At 39.3% G+C, this 20,249-nt stretch overlaps 1 protein-coding gene across 1 annotated transcript; it reads right to left on the bottom strand.

The window, feature by feature from the left end:
- Positions 1-3,702: 3,702 nt before the first annotated feature.
- Positions 3,703-15,210, bottom strand: LOC108511525 (Oleosin family protein). The gene has a single exon (XM_088722635.2). It carries the CDS (start codon positions 15,159-15,161, stop codon positions 14,784-14,786), a length of 378 nt encoding a protein of 125 aa, XP_088578761.1. The 5' UTR covers positions 15,162-15,210; the 3' UTR covers positions 3,703-14,783.
- Positions 15,211-20,249: the final 5,039 nt, after the last annotated feature.

Genomic DNA, 20,249 nt, shown 5'->3' with positions numbered 1-20,249 from the left:
CAAAATACCAATCTTACATTGTAATTTGAAAAGATCTAATATGTCACATTCCAAGTAAACAAAGGAGAAACTCTTAAATGTCATTCTCAGATATATTTTCTTTCTATACAATAGTTTCATGCATAATTGTCATACCGATTTTAACCTCGAAGAATATAAAAGCTTTCCTTGTCCAAGCCTTAAACAACTTATGAATGAACCCTATCTTGCCATCAAAATAATTAACTTCAAACTAGAAGTATTATCCACAGTATCCGGTATCAAGTTAAACTTCCAAAATCACCTATATACTGATACACCAATAATCACCATGTACCTTAATATTCCATAGCTAGTACTCCACTTAATATCAGTCAAAATATACTTTAATCATAATCCAAAATACAAATTACTCCATCGAGAAATCTCCAAACTAGCTTATTCTTATTTTGGCATGGCTCGCTACCATTCTGTTTGAAAACATCAAAAATTTTTTGTAGTCTTGAATCTTGAACTCTGATACCACGAAATGTCACGCCCCGGATCCGGATCCGTGACACGGCCGTGCTATTGCCGACTACCGCCCACAATAGCACGCAGCCTCATACCTGGGAAATAGGGTAGTCAAACCAACCAAATCTTTTCATGTGTATTCATCTAGTACAACATGCTGGTCAGTACCCAAATACAGAGCTTCTACGTAGTTTATATACACAAAAGTATATACTTGCTTTACCCCAAAAGAAAGAAGCGCTAATACCAAATTAACGTGTCTCTGGCAGCTATCAGTGGTGAGGATCTGAAAGAAAAAAGTAAATAAACGGATATGAGCTACACGGCTCAGTAAGTAATCCTGCATAATCCTACCGGATCAACCAGTAGACTAAACATGTAAATCAGGGTTTTGAGAAGCTGACATGCATGTTTATCTAATAATCATCATGGCATAATAAGTATGCGATTTAAACAAAGCAGTAGTGCAAATCACAACAATTTTCATAATATATGCATATGAAACCGTGCCCCGGCATGCCGTGGTCCTTTTACTCTCGGATGCTACTGCGAAGTCAGACTCGGCCACTGGCGGGGCCAGCTCAGTTACTATTCAGCCACTGGCGGGGCAAGCTCAGTTACTATTCAGCCACTGGCGGGGCAGGCCCAATTCCAATTCAGCCACTGGCGGGGCAGGCTCAGTTACTATTCAGCCACTGGCGGGGCAGCTCAGTTACTATTCAGCCACTGGCGGGGCAGCTCAGTTACTATTCAGCCACTGGCGGCTCAGTCATTCTCAGTAGCATCTTTGAGCCCATTATAGTGCCTCTGGGCTAGCTAAGACTTTATAAACTTACATGCATGATTATAATATCAGTATCATCATGTTGCATACATAGCCATAGCTTCTGGGATCATTAAAGTTACTTATGCATTGTAACATATCATGTATGAAACATATATACTTAAAATAAATGCTTAGGAAACATTAATAACATAACATGATCCACAACAGGATTAGGACAGGTTACTTACATTCTTCACTAATCATGCATACAATTCAAATTGTATAAAAAACACTGGTTCATCTTATAAAACGTATTACAAGATCTACGATAGGATTAAGACAGATTACTTACATCAATTCGCTTTCCAAATTGCTCAAGTCCAGGTGACAAATCCTTAATCACCTAAAACAACATAATAGGGATTACATTATTCCCTATTTATTTATTATAAAATCTCTTAGTTCATCATATTATGAATTTACTTGCTTGGATCCCATCCAAGGATTTAGCCCAAGTCCAATTTACCCAATTTGGAACCTTTGGGCTCGATTTAAAACCAGATGGGGTTCATATAGGTCAATTAGGCTTAACGGGTTTCGGACCCGAACCCAGATCTAACCCGATAGGATCTTTTCTTTTTCTTTTCTTTCTTTTTATTTTTTTTTCTTTTCTTTTCTTTTTCTTTTTCTTTTTCTTTCTTTTTCTTCACTGTTTCTTTTCTTCTCCTTCCCGAAGCTTCCTCCCCTCCTCCTCTCTTTCCTTCCTTCTCTCCCGATCTCCCCCTTCCTCTCTTCTCCGACGATGGCAGGACGGCGAGCGGAGGGGAGGATGGCGAGCGGAGGGAGACGGCCCACGACCGGCGGCGTCCGCGGCCAAGCCCCGCGGCATCCCCGGCCGAGCCCGCGGCCGAGCTCTTGGCTTCCCCGGCCGAGCCCGCGGCCGAGCTCTCGGCTTCCCCGGCCGAGCCCGCACCGGCGACGCTCACGGCCGTACACGGCAAGTCCCCTCCTCCTCTCCTTTCTCTCTCTCTCCTTGGTTCCGATCGGAAGCCCTAGCCATTTCGGCCGGTCCTCCGGTCTTCTTCTTCTCCTCCGGCCGGATCTACGGCCTCTTCCTCCTCTCTCTTTCTTTCTTTCTTTCTTTTCTTTGGTCCTTCCCTCCGGCACCACCCCCTATTCTCTCTCTCTCTCACTCCCAAACCCTCTCTCTTCCTCTCTCCATTCTTCCCCTGTGAAGGAAGAAGGGGGTTTTGGGAGGGCCGAGCCACAGTCGGCAGTGCCACGGCCGAGCTCGCGGCGTCCACAGCCGCGCCTGCGGCTGAGCCCACGGCCGCGCCTGCGGCCGATGCCCGCGGCCACACACGGGTGAGTCCCCTCTTCCCTCTCTCCTTTTTCTTCTTTCTTTCATTTTCTTTTCTTTCCTCCCTTCTTCTTCTTCACTGAGACCCCCTATCCCACTGAAGAAGAAGAAGGGGAATGGACTCCGGCCGACTGCAGCCCCCTACCGAGAGCCGGCAGTGACTGCAACTGAGGTCCATGGAGTCCCTTCTCTATTTTTATTTTGGTAACAGGAGCTTACCATTTCCGGGGATGACCTGCGGTGCCTCCTCTCCAACACCTCTGCCGATTTAGGGGTTCCTCCTTCCTCTTGGAGCTTCCGGGCTCTCTCTCTTTCTCTCGTTCGGTGTTTAGGGGGTCTGTCATTTTGGGGTTGCCGGCATAGGCTTAAAGGACTGTTTAAGGATGAGACCCCCTCTGAGAGGTCCCTTCCCTCTCCATTCCTCCATACCTCGGGACTGGCCGCCGCTCCCCTTGTCTCCGGCGCGCCGGCAGCGGCTGTCAGCAGGGGTGAGGGTCACCCCTCCCTGTCGGTCTTATCCCTTCGTTTTTATTATTTTTTATTTCAATCCTTATACAGCACTGCCCACAGTGGAATTTGGGCCCAACCCTTAACTGGGCCCATTTCTTATTGGGCCTAGTAGGTTCTGGGCCCGGACATTACAAATATGAACCTTTTGAGTCTAGAAAATAATCTGAATGTTACTTACAATATCTGCTTACATAAATGAGCCATGGTTCTACTAATGAAGACTTTCAAGGTTCCAGGTGCTCTGTATGCTAAGCAAGGATAGGGATTTCATAAATCCCGATCTCCATCTGGAAAAAAAAAATTCAGTCCAAAAAATAAAAGAATGATTTATAAAGACCTAAATTTAAGGGTAGCAGATTGGCTCATAAGCCAAATCCTAAACAGATTTCAACATTTTCAGCTGATCTTAACCTGACAGATACCTATCTTCAGCCCATCCCTCAAATAAGTTGAATAGATCAGTGTCGCACCAACTGAACCTGAAGTCAAGATTGTATCAGCTGCAAATCTCTAGTTTTTTTAAAAATTTTTTAGAAAACGACATATCTGCTGGGCATATTACTAAGAGATCAAAAGACTTCACACTGGAATCACAACATGCATTGAGATCAAAAGAATATGTTCTGTTCAAACATAAAATGTCAGGAAATTTAGAAATAAGGAAATGGGACTGAACTCAGACTAATGATTGGATTATGCTGAAACACATTTGAGGTGAGAAACTGAAAAAAAAAATATCTTGCTGTTGGCCCCAGGGTTGCTTTCACTCCCTTGGTAGCCACTTCAATTGAATCATCACAACTCATAGGATCTCCATCCTTTCACAAGCAAGCTCCAGTAACAAGCAGTCCTTTAACTGCACCACCACATCGCTCAAGGTAGGTCTCTGAATAGCCATGGGCAGTGCGCACTTCATTGCTATTTCTGCTGCATTCCAGATGGAGTTAGTATCATACTCCCCTTTCATCCTTTCTTGGGCGCCAAAACCAGTCATTGCTTTTATCATTCAGCTGATAAATATAATAGTACGTACACAAACTAAAATGCATATACATTAGCTCCCATGATAAGACTTCAGATAACAAGAAAATGTAATTAACAAAGAAAGCAGTAGAATATGCCTGCACCAAAATATGGCATATATGATTATTTGATTAAGATCCAACAGTAATAACATGTTAAGATACTATCAGAAACTTAAAATCCAATGGTTCCATGCCATGGCAACACGTATCATTTTTTTCGCAGTCTGTTAGTCAATAAATTTTCATGTCATACCAAATTTTAAGCTATAGGCAGACTGAACAATCACAGCAAAAAGCATACTCTGGATCAAAGTATCCAGGAGTGCCAACAATAGTGGCAGATAACATGAGTGAGGGGGCGATTCAAAGGTGAGCAGTACACATTTAAACCTTGACTTCCCTTGTCCAGAAACATTTGTATTTATACATTTATCATTTTAAAAATTAAACTGTTATCAGGTTCCTAAATTTCCCTCAATGAGGAACTGCTTTTCAGAAGTTAAACGAGCAAAGGACACGTATTATGAACAAAATAATAAAACTCAGGTTTGGTACTCTTATTTTTGTGTTTTTATCTCCATAATCAGTTAAATACCACATGGAGATTGATGTTTAAGATTGTACAGAACTTCTGCTATTCATTGCTTTTATTTTCACTATTTTTGGAAGCAATAAATCTTTGCTTCAAAAAGCTCTGTGGATTCTACAAACAATTTCAAAAAATATAAGGGTTTCATCATCACATTGTTCAATCTAGTTCATTTTTTTGTAGGATTCTTGAAAATGAAAACAGAAAGCAAAAGCAATATCCAACAGGCCCTAAATAATTATCTCTATCTAATATTATCTCCATGAGCTTGATGCAGATAATTGAGCTTTCTGGTTATGAAACCCGTTACATATTCTGTGATGAATCCTGGACAAGAGCTGGGCCTGCAGACCAAGATCAGGGACATTTTCATATATGACTGTTGAAGACATTAATCATTTCTATATTATTTAAAACCCATATTTCAGTTCCAAAATGGCCAAAGCACTCCTACAAAAACTTTTGCTTGTTATGACATTTAACAAGAAAGGAATTTCCTTTCTAAAAATCCAAAGAAAAAAACTAAGGAATTTCTTATCTCAGTCTGGAACACCTTTGTCCCCTGCATTGATGACTGAGAGCGCAGCTTGACAGCCAGTTGACTGCCGCTTCCTAACCATGGCAAACAACACAGACCCTCGCCAGTGACATGCTCAAAATTTTTAGTTATGCTGATCAAATCTTTGTATGTGAATTGCTGACTCTCCAATTGAAATAGTCAAATGTTGTCTTTGACAAGTTCCGAGGAGCAATCTTCTTTCTCTGGTTTTACACCAAGAATATGAGATTGTGATCATATTGATTGCTATTACTAGTTAGTGATGGAGGGGATGTCTCAGACACCCAAGTGGTTCAATGGAAACATAATGAGCACATCAACAAATAGAGTCTGTTACCATCCAACAACAGTTGATAGCTTGATGATGGATTCGAACATAAAATGATTACAGTGACAACTCACATCTGTTATCTTCCTAGGACTGGTGCCTCAACCATCCAATCGCATTGCATTAGATATCAAGGGCCATCATAGATACATACTTAGTGCTACATCATATGTGGTAGAGCTTAAATGTATGTACACCCAAATTGATTGTACCGCTATGGCTTGAACTATGGTTTAATATTAGAGAAGGGAAAATCACCAAGCTCCCACTGTTTCCTTCTTATCCACACTGAGATTGCCACCACAAGCAGTACAAAAGAAACTGCAGACAAAACTATGATGATCGGGACTGATATCTTGCATGCCTTTCACTTGAAAAGTCAGAAATTTTAGCGATAACCAAATTTGGCAAGTATTAAACTGACAGAATAGCACATGATAGAACATTAGGCAAAGAGATACAGATCAAATATAAAACCTGTTATCTGATTGGCTGATTGCATTTCAAAAAAACGTGGGTTCACATTTAAAAGTTGTTTAATCTTATTGATGCTACAAAAAAATCCTAATAACATGATCAAATTATAATACGGCATAATTCGTGTAATTTGTTTCTGAATACTACATTTCATGTTGGAGATTATGCAGGATTGTATTGATTTTGTTATGCATTCCACACAAGTTTTATGCTCAGGAGATGCCTTTTTCAATTAAGAATTTTCTAAATATGGTCTAAATTTATTAGAAAATGTTACAACTGTTAGTGTGTTTAATGGTTATACATGCCCATTCATGTTGGTGTATAACAGAACTTTCTAGACCAAATATGCATGATATGGAATATTGTTTCTTCTATTAAAATACAAACAAAATTGAACCTTCGTCCATGGTCCTGAGCTTTCATTAGTTGCGAGATGCTGCCAGCTGTCCATCTTTGAGGCACTCCATACATTATACACCCTTTTTTAATAAATTGCAACTTAATTAGCTCGTCTCTTGCTTAAGATAGAGGAACAAGAGGGTGGAAATGCACTTATTAGACCAGACGACAGCCATCAATGCATCCTCTCTCCCTGCTTTCCTTCACGTGCATTGCACATAGTGCAAGTTAATCATAACTCACAGTGGATAGAATTTTATAGCATAATGATGTTAATGATGTAGCTGGGTCAATAAAATTAGGAAGTTAGGAGCTTCCATCTAGATTGAATCTAGGAAGTACGGATGTTCAAAATTGCATGTCTTGTCCATGTAGAATACAAATACTTGTCAAGTACTTATACAATATGTGTTCCATACTTATTTTAAGTATCCCATTTTTAATATTAAAAAAAGGCTTGTATGTTTCTAGGATACACCTGAGATACTTACCTAATACCTTCAACAAATAGGAGAAGGGCTTTATTTTCTTTCTTTTCTTTTCTTTTCTTTTCTTTTTGGTGAATATTGATGAATAGTTAATTTAAAGTCTGTGATGTTAAAATTATTGCAAAAATATGGATTATACTCCAAAATTTGAATGATGAATAGCTGATAGATTTTATGGATGTTGATGCTATTGTACAAAGTAAGAGCTGTGTTATTTGACAACCCAATAAAGAAAATATTGACTTTGCCATACCCTAAAAGTATTGTATCCTATTTTTTTAAGATTTGCCATATGGACACATCCATATAATATCGTATCCATATGTATCCTCATGTATGCTTCATGAAATGAATACATAAGCAAGAAATTTATATGAGCAGCAGATAATTTCAGAGAATGAATAAACATTAATGTAAGAGATTCATCTGTAGATCTTTCTTGAAGACACAAGGAATTGATCCTGTAACCTGGTTACATTACAAATTTCTGCACAAAGCAAAATAAAATTGGACCATAAGATGACTCCTTTGGAGACCATCAGCATAGAATGATTAATATTTGACACTTAGGATAGTTCTCCAAGAGCATCAGGCGCTGGTCCACTCAAGCTATTACCTGCTAAATCCCTGAGATGAAAAGTCTTTGATATGCCACTAATACATGAGAACTTTGTAAACATTATAATTACTACAGTCAAATTAATGCCCCTAATTCTTTTAATTAGTTCAATTATAACAGTCCAAGAAGGTCTAGGATTTGCAATGCAAAGGCCAACAAGCATATATACAATTTAGCTAATTATATTAGCTCCGTAGTTACATGAAACGACCGTTTAGATACTAAAGGCTGCAGCAATTTGCACTTTGTTTGGCAACAACAGCAATTTATACATTAAAAGGAAAGGATAAAAAAGACAACAAATTTCAAGGTGTGCTGAGAGGAATAATTGGTTTGTGCTGCAAATCTTATGCCCCCAGTTTAACTTTTGCTAAGCAAGTCCTGCCTTTCAATGTGTCCCTCAATCTTCAGCACTTGATTTTTTATATTCAGAATGTAGAGTCATCATCGTTTAATATGGTCCATTAATAGATAAAGTGTACCTTAATAAAAAAATAAAGTGCTTGCATGCGTGGGTGCATGGGTGGCTTGGGGTTTGTGTGCAATTGCACGAGCAAGGTGGACACAGTAAAAATGCTGCCTGTGAATAATTACAAACATTTACTAGGTATAAAGACAATATAGTTAGATGGTATAAAGTATAAACCCTGGCAATGCCATTTTTTTATTGGATGTTAGACAACAAGGGTACAAGTATGTGCTAGCAGTTAGACATAATTACAAACTAAGAAGTTAAAAAATCAACAAAACAGATTAAGTAGGAGTTTCACAAAAAGAGGATAAACTGATTATTAATCATTTATGACAAGTCTGCAATGAAGATCACAGCAAACATCAATAATAGAGATTAGATCAAGTTTCCAAGGATGGGATCAACCAGTTGAGAAGAGATGTTTGTTAAAAAAATTGGATAGAGGTTGCAGAAAACATATAATAACCAATATGGAGTAAGAAGTTAGCTCTTGATAGGAGTTGATGGCAAAATGTTCCTCAAGCTAAACCTATAAAAAAACAATTTAATTGTTGCAGTTGCATAACTATCTGTAGCTCAAGTACCAGATTTAAAAAGAACAACAAGAAATAATACATTACAAGAAAATCTTCTAGTGTGTGTCAAGCACTCGGACCTTAAAAATAGGCCAATATCTTATTATTGCATAAGTCAACTGAGTCTCCTATAAAAAACTGAAATCTAGCCTAAGTTCTTTGTGAATGAAGTGAACCACCAAGAGAACTCAAACTGACTCCTATGTTGCAAAACAACAAAGAATACAACCCCAGTATCTTCCTTCGAGACAAGTACTAAGGATATCAAGCTGTTTCAAGACCTAACTATTAATAGGTACCAGAACAAAGCAAACCAATAAAGGATTTTTTAAATCCATAGAAACTTCTTTGACAAATTCTTGAGATAAAGCCCTGTCAAAGATGAGCTTGGTTTGCTATGCACAACTGACTCACATCCAATGAGCAAATTCAGCAGAATGAAAGAATATATGACTATTTAGCCACAGACTAATTATTCTCTCATTTGTCTTACTCCATAAATACCATTTATTTCTACAAGGTAAAAACAGCATTACTGTTTAATGTTTGCTAACCTACAAGTATCTAAGTGACTTGAGCTTTTCCAGAGCAGCAATTATTTCTCCGGTCAATCCATTATAAGCCAGATTTCTGCAGCACATTGTTAAAGCAATCCAAGTTAATTTGAAAACCTGGTTCATATGATAGTTATTGATCAAAGGACTCAGAGATTCCTGGGGATTCAGAACCACTGAAGCCCATCCAATTTCTCCACTTGATATGATGCCTTAACATCTATGATTGCATCAATTCGCATTTCCTCAAGGCAGACAAAACCCAAGTATTAGCATATACTTTTTTTAAGTAAATGCTGGGCTTAAAGCCCACAGTAGCTATTAAAGTAAAATAAAGCATACAGAAAACCAACCTAGAGGTTAACACCTAAGCAGCTGAAATCTTCTATCAATGGTGCCACACTTTGCACTCCCACATCCAATTTGGTGCTTTAATCAAGGTTTTAAATTCCTTAGGATGGGGCCGTCCCGGGTTTTCTATGGACATGCTTCTGTCTTGACACTTGGGATGGCCAATGTGCCAGGATGCACTAATCAAGATGCTAGGATGATGGTGGGACAGTCCTATCCAGACACTTGAGATGATATAGTGTCCCAATGTCCTGCAGGACATCCCATCGGGATTTTGAAACCATTCTTTCAATCCAAACAGGACAAATTCAATTTACATCATTCATCCTCGAAGAATTGTTTTGTCATTATGTGATATTATCTCTTACATTTGTACAATAACCAATTTGCTAATCAAAATAAGGAAAATTCATTGATAGCAAAAAGATAATTAATCTATAAGATCTATAAGATTCATATAGTGAATATAAGACTTCCTAAGTGCTATGTTTCTTTGGTTTTTTGAGAGCACTGCTTCCAAATCCTGTATCCGTTCCTTATTTAGATTTCTTAGACCACACTTAAAAAACCAAGTTCCCTAAAAATCCAATACAGCAAGATCCATCTAGAGGATTTTCCTATGCCACATAAGCTTTAAGACTTAATAGAGCACTAAGATGCAAATACACACACATTCAAAAAATAACTAGCCAGATTATGTGAAATTAGGGGTGGCAAAATATGACCCGACCCGCCAACCCGACCCGTGTTCGACCCGCCATAAACAGGTTTAGGTTTGGCCTAAACAGGTTCGGATCGTAAACAGGTCGACCCGTTTAACCTGTTTATTAATTGGGTCGGATACGGATTTTAGATGTCTGACCCGTTTAAACCGTTTAACCCGTTTAACTGTTGGGCAGGTTAAACAGGTCTAAACAGGTTAAACGGGTAAAACAGGTTAAACGGGTTAAACGGGTCTAAACAGGTCTAAACAGGTCGGGTTGGGCAGGTTAAATAGGTTAGGTTGGACAGATTAAACAGGTCTAAACAGGTTAAACGGGTCAGGTTGGGCAAACAGGTTAAACAGGTCGGGTCAGATTGGGTAAACAGGTTACCTGTTTATTAAACAGGTTAAACGGGTCGGGTCGGGTTACCTGTTTAATAAACAGGTCAGGTTCAGGTTTGCAATTCCTGACCCGTTTAATAAACAGGTCGGGTTCAGATTTATAGTTTTCTGACCCAACCTGTATTTGACCCGACCTGTTTATGCCTGACCCGACCCGATTGCCACCCCTATGTGAAATGCATGAATCAAACATAAAATCTATATCAAGAAAGAGAAAGAGAACATCTAGTTGGGATCTCAGATATATTCTTGAACAAGAGAAGAATTCTCATCATAATAAAGTGAATAAAACTGATTCTGAGCTAAATAGCTTTTAATCGATCAGATTGATAAACACTAAATATTCTGCATAAATAAGCCACAGGTATCATGTTATAAGTCCAGTCAACCACATACTTTTCAATAATTAATAAACTTCTTTGAAATGCCCATGAAAGCATAGTGTCAAACATATGTACAACAATTCTAACAGTTGCATCGTTGTATGATATTAGCTTCTATATTCAAAAAACACAATATGCAAAATAACCAAATCTATTCATTTGACCATCTGTTTTACTTTTGATAAAGGGGTGAAGAACAGTCTTATGCAAGGATCACCAAATTCTTTGCCTTCTATGCAAATAATGTGAACTGATGATGGAAGACCAAGCTCTATGTTCAAATCTATGGAAAGGTTAGTTTGCTTGGTGACATTTATAGGTATCAGACAAATAAAATGGAGGTCATTGACAACAAGGTGGGATATTGTGTTATTATAGCTTAGCTCTTTTAGAGCTTTTCTTTTTCTTTTTTTTTCCCATTTCATAATGCTTCCAAACATTATTCTATTTTCTAGTTTGTGATGACTTGACAACACAAAATAGAAGTGTCAAATCAGCTATTGTTAAAAACTCTCCTTTGAGTTTTAGTTAGATGATGAATTGATATTTATTTCTAAAATACTTAGAAAGCTTTATTTTTCTTTCACAAATAAAGAAAGCAAGAAAGAAAGAAATATGAACCTCAGATAGGTAATATGCAAGGAAGAATACGAACTCACTCATGCAAGCTCTTCCATGACGTTCACTCAACAGTACAAAATACGACCGCCAAAGCTACCATTAAAAAATCTCCTTTAAGCTTTTCTCAGATGATGAATTCAATAATTATTTACAAAGTACTTAAAAACCATTTTTTTAAAAAAAGAAAAAAATGAACTTAACTTCACGGAGGTAATTTGCAAGGAAAAAATATGAACCCACTTTACATAAACTTGAATGAAGAATCTTTCCTGACAAAACATGACATCTATAGCCCTTTCATGCCACATAGCAAATGGAGGAGGTAGACATTTTTTTAAAATGATGCTGGATGCTTAACCCTCACTCAAGAAAACCACCGTGGGTTAGCTGTGTGCCAGCTCCATTACTATGAAACACAAGCACAGTTTCATGTTTTCTCGCTAAAATTCATCTTTTCATCCCTAAGTGTGACCGTCATCCTGGCTTCAAATTGACCTTAAAAACCTTAAAATACAAAAGATACAATTAACCATCAAAACCTCTCGTTTTGTTGTTATATTCTTCGAAATAACTTAACTTTCATCTCAATAACATGCACGAACTAAAATTTCTCATAGTCAATTTCGTGAAACCCTAGAATCACCATTCATCAGTTATTCTTTTTTGGTTGATCTCTTTCTAGTTTCTTCACACTGAAGGACCAAGAATCTTGCAACCATATGAATCTTGCAAAACTAGTCCTCCTTCCATTTGTTTCAAAGAAAAAGAAAGACAGGTCTGATTGATTTGGAAACACGAGGCACAGAAGTTGTTTACTGTTCTTAAACTTGACGGAGATGAGATTTTATACTTATCATTGTGTCAGGGGCATATAACATAAAAACAATTCTTGTACAACATGAAATCTATCCGCTAGCAAGAAAAAAAAAAAGACGAATTTCTTTCAGGCTATTACTGTAAAGGGCATGCCATGTGAACCCTGGACACAAGATGCAGGGCAGAGTTTTTGTCACCATCATATCCCGTCATTGAATCAACCCTTAATAATTAGCTCACCTTATATTTAGATTGCATCACATATCCAAGAAATTTAACTATCATTTTAGAAACATATCTGAATTAAAAAGTTTCTCATAGTCGATTCCATGAAACACTAGAATCACCATTCACCAGTTAGTCTCCCCTGAAAGACCATTGACCCAAAAAAATCTTGGAATCACATGAACCTTGCAAAACTAAACCTCGTCCCGTGTGCCTCAAAGAAAAAGAAAAAAATAAAAAACTAAGAAACGCGAAAACTGAGCAAAAAGCAAAGAGAAAAAATACGAAAAACAATGCATACAATTCTTGGAACAAAGACAAAAAAAAAAGAGAAAGAAAACAATACATATAATTCTTAATTGCCAACTGGGAGAGGCCTAACTGTTAGGGTTTTGTTTTTCATACCACTTCTTACTGAAAAAGATCACCGGAAATCCTCGTAGATCTCTTTAGAGAAACGAGGAGGAGGAAGAGGAAGAGGAGGAGAGATCGCCGTCCTCGTCCCCCAGAATGCCATTCAAGAAATGAAAACGAGAGAACATTGAGATCCTCTCTCCTATTTAAAATAAAATCGGATTTCAACATTTTTAATATTAAAATTATAGCAGTTGCAGCAGTGTTACCATGGAAAAAAAAGGAATAAGGAATAATAACGATGTTATTTTCTGCTTACGTTTCAAGCAATAAAAATTTCTTTAGATGATATTGTTTGATAAAAAATTTAGTATGTGAATTTGAATTTCAAAAATATTATTTTACTAAAAATTATAAAAGCATGGGTCGCAGCTAGTCCATCCGCTTGGATGTTGGTCAAGTATCAATATAGTGTTTGTTCTTGCTTTAACTTGATATAATCTAATATTAGATCTCTACGTATCTACGGATCAACTTTAGTGACCCAACCTAAAATGATTCACTCTTACCGCCATACATTACATGGCCCGACCTGGCTCATGCTGGCTTGATTCACTAGTGGATTATTACATAATTTGGAGTAAAAAAACAATTGGACCTCTGGACTATACCTGCATGGCCTGAAGTAAACTTTATTACCATGACCTTAGTTAAATCAGTGCTCGAGCATATACTTGATCCATTTGATATTCAGTTCAAAGAGTTGATTTTGCACTACGACCCTAAGATCTGATCTCGAAATAGCTAACTTTACCTTCTATCGCTTTATCTAATTTTTTTTCTGAATTGAGAAATATATCTCGTTAAAATCATTCATGACAAGAAAATTTTCGTTGGGATGGTCCATTTTAGGGCTAAAATGATAGAATTTAGGCTTGCTTGCTATCTACACAGCCTCCATTAGAGAGTGCTGCAACATCGTAAATTTTGAAAAATTATTATATTTTTTTAAAAAAAATAATTCTAACAGATGTCGTATGACCAAATTATGACAATCGAAAATTTGATATATGATTCGGCTTTCTGATACGATAGATCGATCTTGTCCATCCCAAGTAATGTTAATCTTGTCATATAATATCCACCGGGGAAGTATTTATACAAAACTTATACTATCCGTTGCTTTTATTTTCACTTCTTCTTGAAAGCAATAAACCTTCCCTACCAAAAAACTCTCAAGTATCTTACAAACAAAGGCATCTTGCTGTACCATTTGATATGTTGTGGTTATCTTAATATTTGGATTTTGCTGGCTCAAAAGTTTTTTAAGGTCTCATACGACATTGCTCGAAGCCCATTAAGCCAAAGCCTTATCTGCCTTCCAGCTGTTTGATGAAATGTCTCTAACCCGACTCCCCTATTATAAAGTTTGCATTCCCTAGCTTCACCCACGCGCAGATCACTAACAAGAACCACCAGCTTATTGCCATTACCCTATTTAGCATACACAGATAACTACGGATCAGTTGAAAGCCAAAACGCCACATATGTAGGAAGAACAACCATACATGCACGCAAAAACCACCCCAAGAGCCCAACGGAATCACAAGCCCTACCACAGAGAGAGAGAGAGAGAGAGAGAGAGAGAGAGAGAGAGAGAGAGAGAGAGAGAGAGAGATCGATGGATAGAAACTAATTCTATTCCATTCTAATTAAGCGCCAGTAGCGGCGGCCTCCTGGGTCTTGGTCTGCACGTAGTGGCCGTAATCCCTGGCCTTCCTCGCCAGCGCCGCCCGCGCGGCGTCCAGCCGGTCCGCGCCCGGCGGGTGCTTCCCCGTCACGTAGTTGTAGATCCACACCAGAGCAGACACCGCCGCCACCCCGAACCCCCCGGACAGCAGCAGCCCCGCCGCCACCAGCGCCGCCGCCGCCGCCGCCGGCACCAGGATCGGGCTGAATATCACCAACAACGGTGTCGCCACCACCAGCCCGATCACCGTCCCCGTCAGTGTCAGCCCCGACAGCACCAGCAGTCCCACCCCCATCGCCCCCGCCGTCACAAACCTCGCCGCCTGCCGGACCTTCGCCATTCTCTCACTCCCCCTGTCTCTCCTTCTCTATCACTTTCCTGACGGTGATAGAGGAGGTGTTTTTTTCTTTAATAGAGGAGGTGGTGGGTTGGATAGGTGACGCGTGGCACAGGGCACGGCGGGATGAGGGTTTGGGATAAGGCAGGGGTTGAGGAGAGAGAAAAGGTTCTGGGGTTGCATGTAGGAAGACGTACGTGGCGCTTGGTGCTGCGAATCGATGGTAGTCGGCATTACGGTTTGGCGTTATCTTCTCTTTTCTTTCCCGGGGGCGTTGGCTCCCAAGTGAGATCACAAGCTGATCTTAGCTCGATTGTGTGTTGCTACGGTCTATAGCGTAAACATGCAGCTTAATTTATAGGAGCCGTGGCCAAAACAAGGTTTAGCCCAGCATAGACGGGTGATGCGATTCTTAGTGATCATATACACAGTATGCTGAAAGGCTAGTTGGACATTCTAACCTTGCTTGAACAGTCTAACCCAATTAAGGAACATTACCATGCCGTAAAACTAGAACGTACGAACAGTACATTAAAATAGAACAGATATATAGCACCAATTAAATATGCACTTCCTCTTATCAGTGATCATATACATGCCTAAGAATTAATGTTCATATTAGTTCAAACCGTTATATCCATGTAAAAGTTCTTGCATACTATATTATCAAGGGGTAAATTTCATGATGCGAATCCACTACTTTCCCATATCTTAAAACTTTTCATAGATTACATGAAATCAAGTTTGCTCTTAAATATACTTAGCTTAGATAAGACCTCCTTTAACAACTTGTTGATAATTCTTGCAAAAAAGCAGTTAATGAATTTATGGTAAGCTGGAAATCGGATTATTGCGTGCCTAACAATTGATAGCTTTAATTTCCCTGATAATTGCCAACCATGAAGGCTCAGTTTTCAAACGGTCATAAGAATATTTGACAAATCCTATCTCTAACGCCCATTATCTAAGAAATCATCCCCTCTCAATTAGCAGAAACCTTTGAATGTCTGACATAATCTTTCTTTTAAAAAGCTTTTTTGAAATTAAAAAAAAAAACTTCAGTCTCTGCCCAATGAAAACCCAAATTCTCGTGACCTGTGTGGAACGCTAACAATGTTTTCTCGTTCCAATCTAAATGAAGCAAGAAATTAACAATGTAGCCGTAGGGGTCTCCTCGGCTCGAATATCCTTCAAGCACCGGCCTTTATCATTTCTAGATCTATATTTAGAACCAGAATTTGAAAGCGTCAGGACTGCATGAAATCTGCCGAAGGAATACATTTGGACTACGTGGTTAACAAAATATTTCATTACTCTAGAAAGTCTAGTACCAAAAGTCTGGACTTCTGGAGTGCTTTCAAATAAGCCTGTCAATAAGTCGGTGCTAGACTAATTCAACCTGATAATAACCTGAACCGACTTGATCTGATGACCCAAGACGTGGCCAAATGCCTTCTGTCATCTCCAGAATTATATTTGAGAATTTTGACTGGCCTTATACGTGTTAGCTATCCACAGGGGCGGCTCAATACATTTGGGGGCCTAAGGCGAACTCATTAAAAGAGGCCTTTTTAAAAAAATAATAATATTTTTTTAATAAATGCAAAATATTTTAAAAATTTATTTAAAAATAATAGCTATTAGATGTTCCGAAATCAGTGCTTACAAGTAGTGAAAAGCTATGAGAATAGGGCTCATTTATGCTCAGCTATTAGTGTTTAGAAACCTAAACCTTTCAACACCCTTTAACAACCTAGCTACGTGCATTCATCTACACCACAAATGCTTTCCAATGTATGTGAAGAGGCCCTGCCCCAAAGAATTTACAACATACCTGATCACATTAGAAGATAGCCCAAGCCAAGGCCTTGTTGAAGAGAACATTTTCTTTTATCATGCTCACCACAGACCTCAACCCCTGGCCCCTGGAAAAGCTAATCAATCACAAAAAAAAAAAGGAGGTTGAGCTCATTAAGCCACACAATATCACTTCCAATTCCCAGGAAAACCCACCCCTCTACTTTAATGGCCAGATGCAGCCCAACCCCCCACCACGGCACCACACTACCATACTAAACCCCTCAGCCTCCATCCTGAGTCCCTGACCCAATTCCTCCCTGGCTGGCGCCTGGCTGGCTCCCTCCATCCCTCTCCAGAAGACACCCCACGGTCCCCACCCCCTCCTCCCTCTGTCCCTCACCAGTCACCACCTCACCCCCACGCTCACCCGCCCCAAAACCCCCCTCCCTCAACTTCGAGCGGTGCATCGCTCTCCTCCAGACATGCAAATCCCTCCTCACAAAAAAAAAAGAGAACAAGATTAGAGATCAAAAAAGAAAAAAAAGGGAGGTTGACGAGATCGAGAGGGATGGAGCCAGGAGGGACTAGGGAGCCCGGGTTCTTGCCTTCTTGTAGCCGAAGCCGGGCTACCGGAGGACGGTGGACGTGGACCGTGGTCCGTGGACCGCTGGCGCTGACAAGATCGAGAGGGATCAAGGGAGCCCAGAGGCCGCGGAGGCCGGAGGCTGGAGCGGCGGAGCCCGGAAGTCGGAGGAGCCGAGCTACCGAGGAGAGCTGGTCGCTGGAGTCTGGAGAGGAGAGGAGGTCCGGACAAGACTCCGGAGCAGGGGCGGCCCAAAAACTGAAGCTTTGAGAAATGGGAAGCCTCAAGGGGGGGTTCAGCAAAGAAAAGGTTCAGGAAAGAAAAAAAAAAGCTCTGGGAGAGAAGGGGGGAGGAAAGCATTGACATTGTAGCCCGTTGTTTGTCAATTCCGCCCGCCTAAACTATAGCTCGTAGCCTGCTGCCGCCGGAAAGCACTGACACTGTAGCGGTGCCTCCTATCCTAGGCTCCTAGCTTTCACTCTTTCAGATGTGCAGCGTTAAGGAAAAAAAAAATCGGGGCCTTCCTCAGGCCGGGGGCCTTAGGCGGCCGCCTCAGTCGCCTAAGGCTCGAGCCGGTCTTGGCTATCCAAGCAAGCCAGTGTTGGTATGTGTGTATAAATCTTGTTGTTAAATGTTGGACATTTCCCTTCCATCATCCTCAAAAAATTTTGATATATGCATAAATGGTTAGCTAGCTGTTGTCTCTTAGAAATTCAAAAGAAAAAAAAAGTTGTATTATTTTTTTTTGTGGAACCAAATTTATTATATCAATCTAGTGAAAATACATCCATATGAATCGGAAAATATAATATGAAAAAAAACTAAAAAATATCTGATGGAACAGTCCGGAGTGGTTCTCATATGATTAGCTATATATGTCCTTTTTTTTTATAGAAAGGGAGGCTGAGAAAGCGGCCGCCCTATGCATTCATGAGAATGATAAGAGTATTTACAGTGGAGTGATCAATAGTCTGTTATAGCCAAATGCCTCGTCATCTAATTAGGGATGTCCTCATGGATGCTTATGTAATCTGATCTCTGTTTGGTTCTTTGATTAGCTACATATGTAGCCATCCAATTAGCTGTACTATTAGCCTCTCTATATATAACAACCCAAGACCTCACAAACAAAGACTAGCTGGAAGGTATTATTTGGGTTCCTTGATCTTATATAATTGTACCTAAGATCTATCCAGTAAATAACCATTGCTAGACTAAACACACGCTCGCACAGGTTATCACATACTCCCCCCATTTAAGCCACGGTGTCCTCGCCCGGCTAAGAATCTAAATTCATTTAAATCCAATCCCAAATACTATGATCAACTCATGGTCAGCTCAAATATACCCATGTTGTAGTGTATCCTAGTCCACGTAGGTCATGGGTTAGGTCCGCTCTGATACCATTTGTTAAAAATTAGGACCTCACCCAAAAAGGCTAGTCGGAAGTTGTTATTTGGGTTTCTTGATCTTTTATAAGTATCCAAGATCTATCCAACGAATAACCGATGTAAAACTAAACACGCGCCAACATGGGTCATCACACTATAAGCATGTCACCTTATAAAATTGTAGAGAAGCAACCATTTTCCAGCAATCCCATAGCAATAAATGGAAACTAGTCTCGGTAGTTGATTGATTTTAAAATCCATATGACTACTATCAGTGAATCACCTTCATATATAATATGGGTCGCCTTTAAATACATCACTGCAAACTTCAATCCTTCCTAAGCACCACTTAACTCAGCTATTGGAACTATCATCTAACTTGGTAGCTGTATTATTTGCAGGCAAAGCTAAACAGCATGCTACACACCTCAGACATGTCATAATGCATGTGAAAGAGCAGCCGATACCGAACTCTCACCGACCTGGAATTCGCCTATGTAAAATATCCATAACACGTCAATGATGCATCATGAAGGTTTTCAGAACTTGGTAACCAAAATTATATTACAGCATTGGTATAAGATAAAGCGATCAGCTCACTCGACCCCTAAGTAATGCGACTAATTTCATCACAGCAATACTGTCGCTTACTGATAAAATGTGGGTCCACTTCGTTACTAAAAAATTCTCAAGTGTCCAAGAATTTATCAGTCAAAAACCAAATGCACGCGTAGGCTCATATATAGAATGAGTTTATATTCATCTTTAATAATTGGAAGGTCCGATTCAATTACTTACTAGGGATGCAACAGCAAAATATGGATGGCTGAACAGAGAGTCAATTGTTAGACGGTCCAATTCAATCGTCTTACACGGTTCAATCTCCTACTGGTAAGTGACACACAACTGAACGTGGCCATGGGTGACTAGGTTTTTGAGGTGACTATATAGGTGTCAGTATCCTCTCTAGTACATGTTTGAACTGGAGGATCCACTTCAAACACCCTCAATAGATACTTGTCCTGATTAATTATCTAACATTTTGTTATATCAAAAAGAAAAATAAAAATAAAAAAAAATATCTAATTCTCAACCCTTACTATTTTGGCCAGTACTGCATGGTTAAATATGTTTGCTTCATGTTTTTTCTTTTTTTTTTGGTGAGAATGTTTGCTTCATGCTTCATTAATCTTCAGGTGGCATAGTTATAGGAATATGGCATTAATATGACTAACAAAGTCACTCTAATTCATATACTACCAGACCATGTATAATACCGTTATATATAAAAGACTAGTAAAGATCTACCATGCACCA

This window comes from Phoenix dactylifera, chromosome 5 (genome assembly GCF_051530095.1).
Source record: "Phoenix dactylifera cultivar Ajwa chromosome 5, Ajwa_hap1_PhDact_Kaust_v1.1, whole genome shotgun sequence".
Lineage (NCBI taxonomy): Eukaryota > Viridiplantae > Streptophyta > Magnoliopsida > Arecales > Arecaceae > Phoenix > Phoenix dactylifera.
The sequence above is the reverse complement of the archived record's forward strand: the minus strand, read 5'-3'. Positions and strand labels throughout refer to the sequence as shown.

Coding starts and splice junctions, on each gene's coding strand:
- LOC108511525 (XM_088722635.2), bottom strand. CDS start 15,161: ATGGCGAAGGTCCGGCAGGCGGCGAGGTTTGTGACGGCGGGGGCGATG.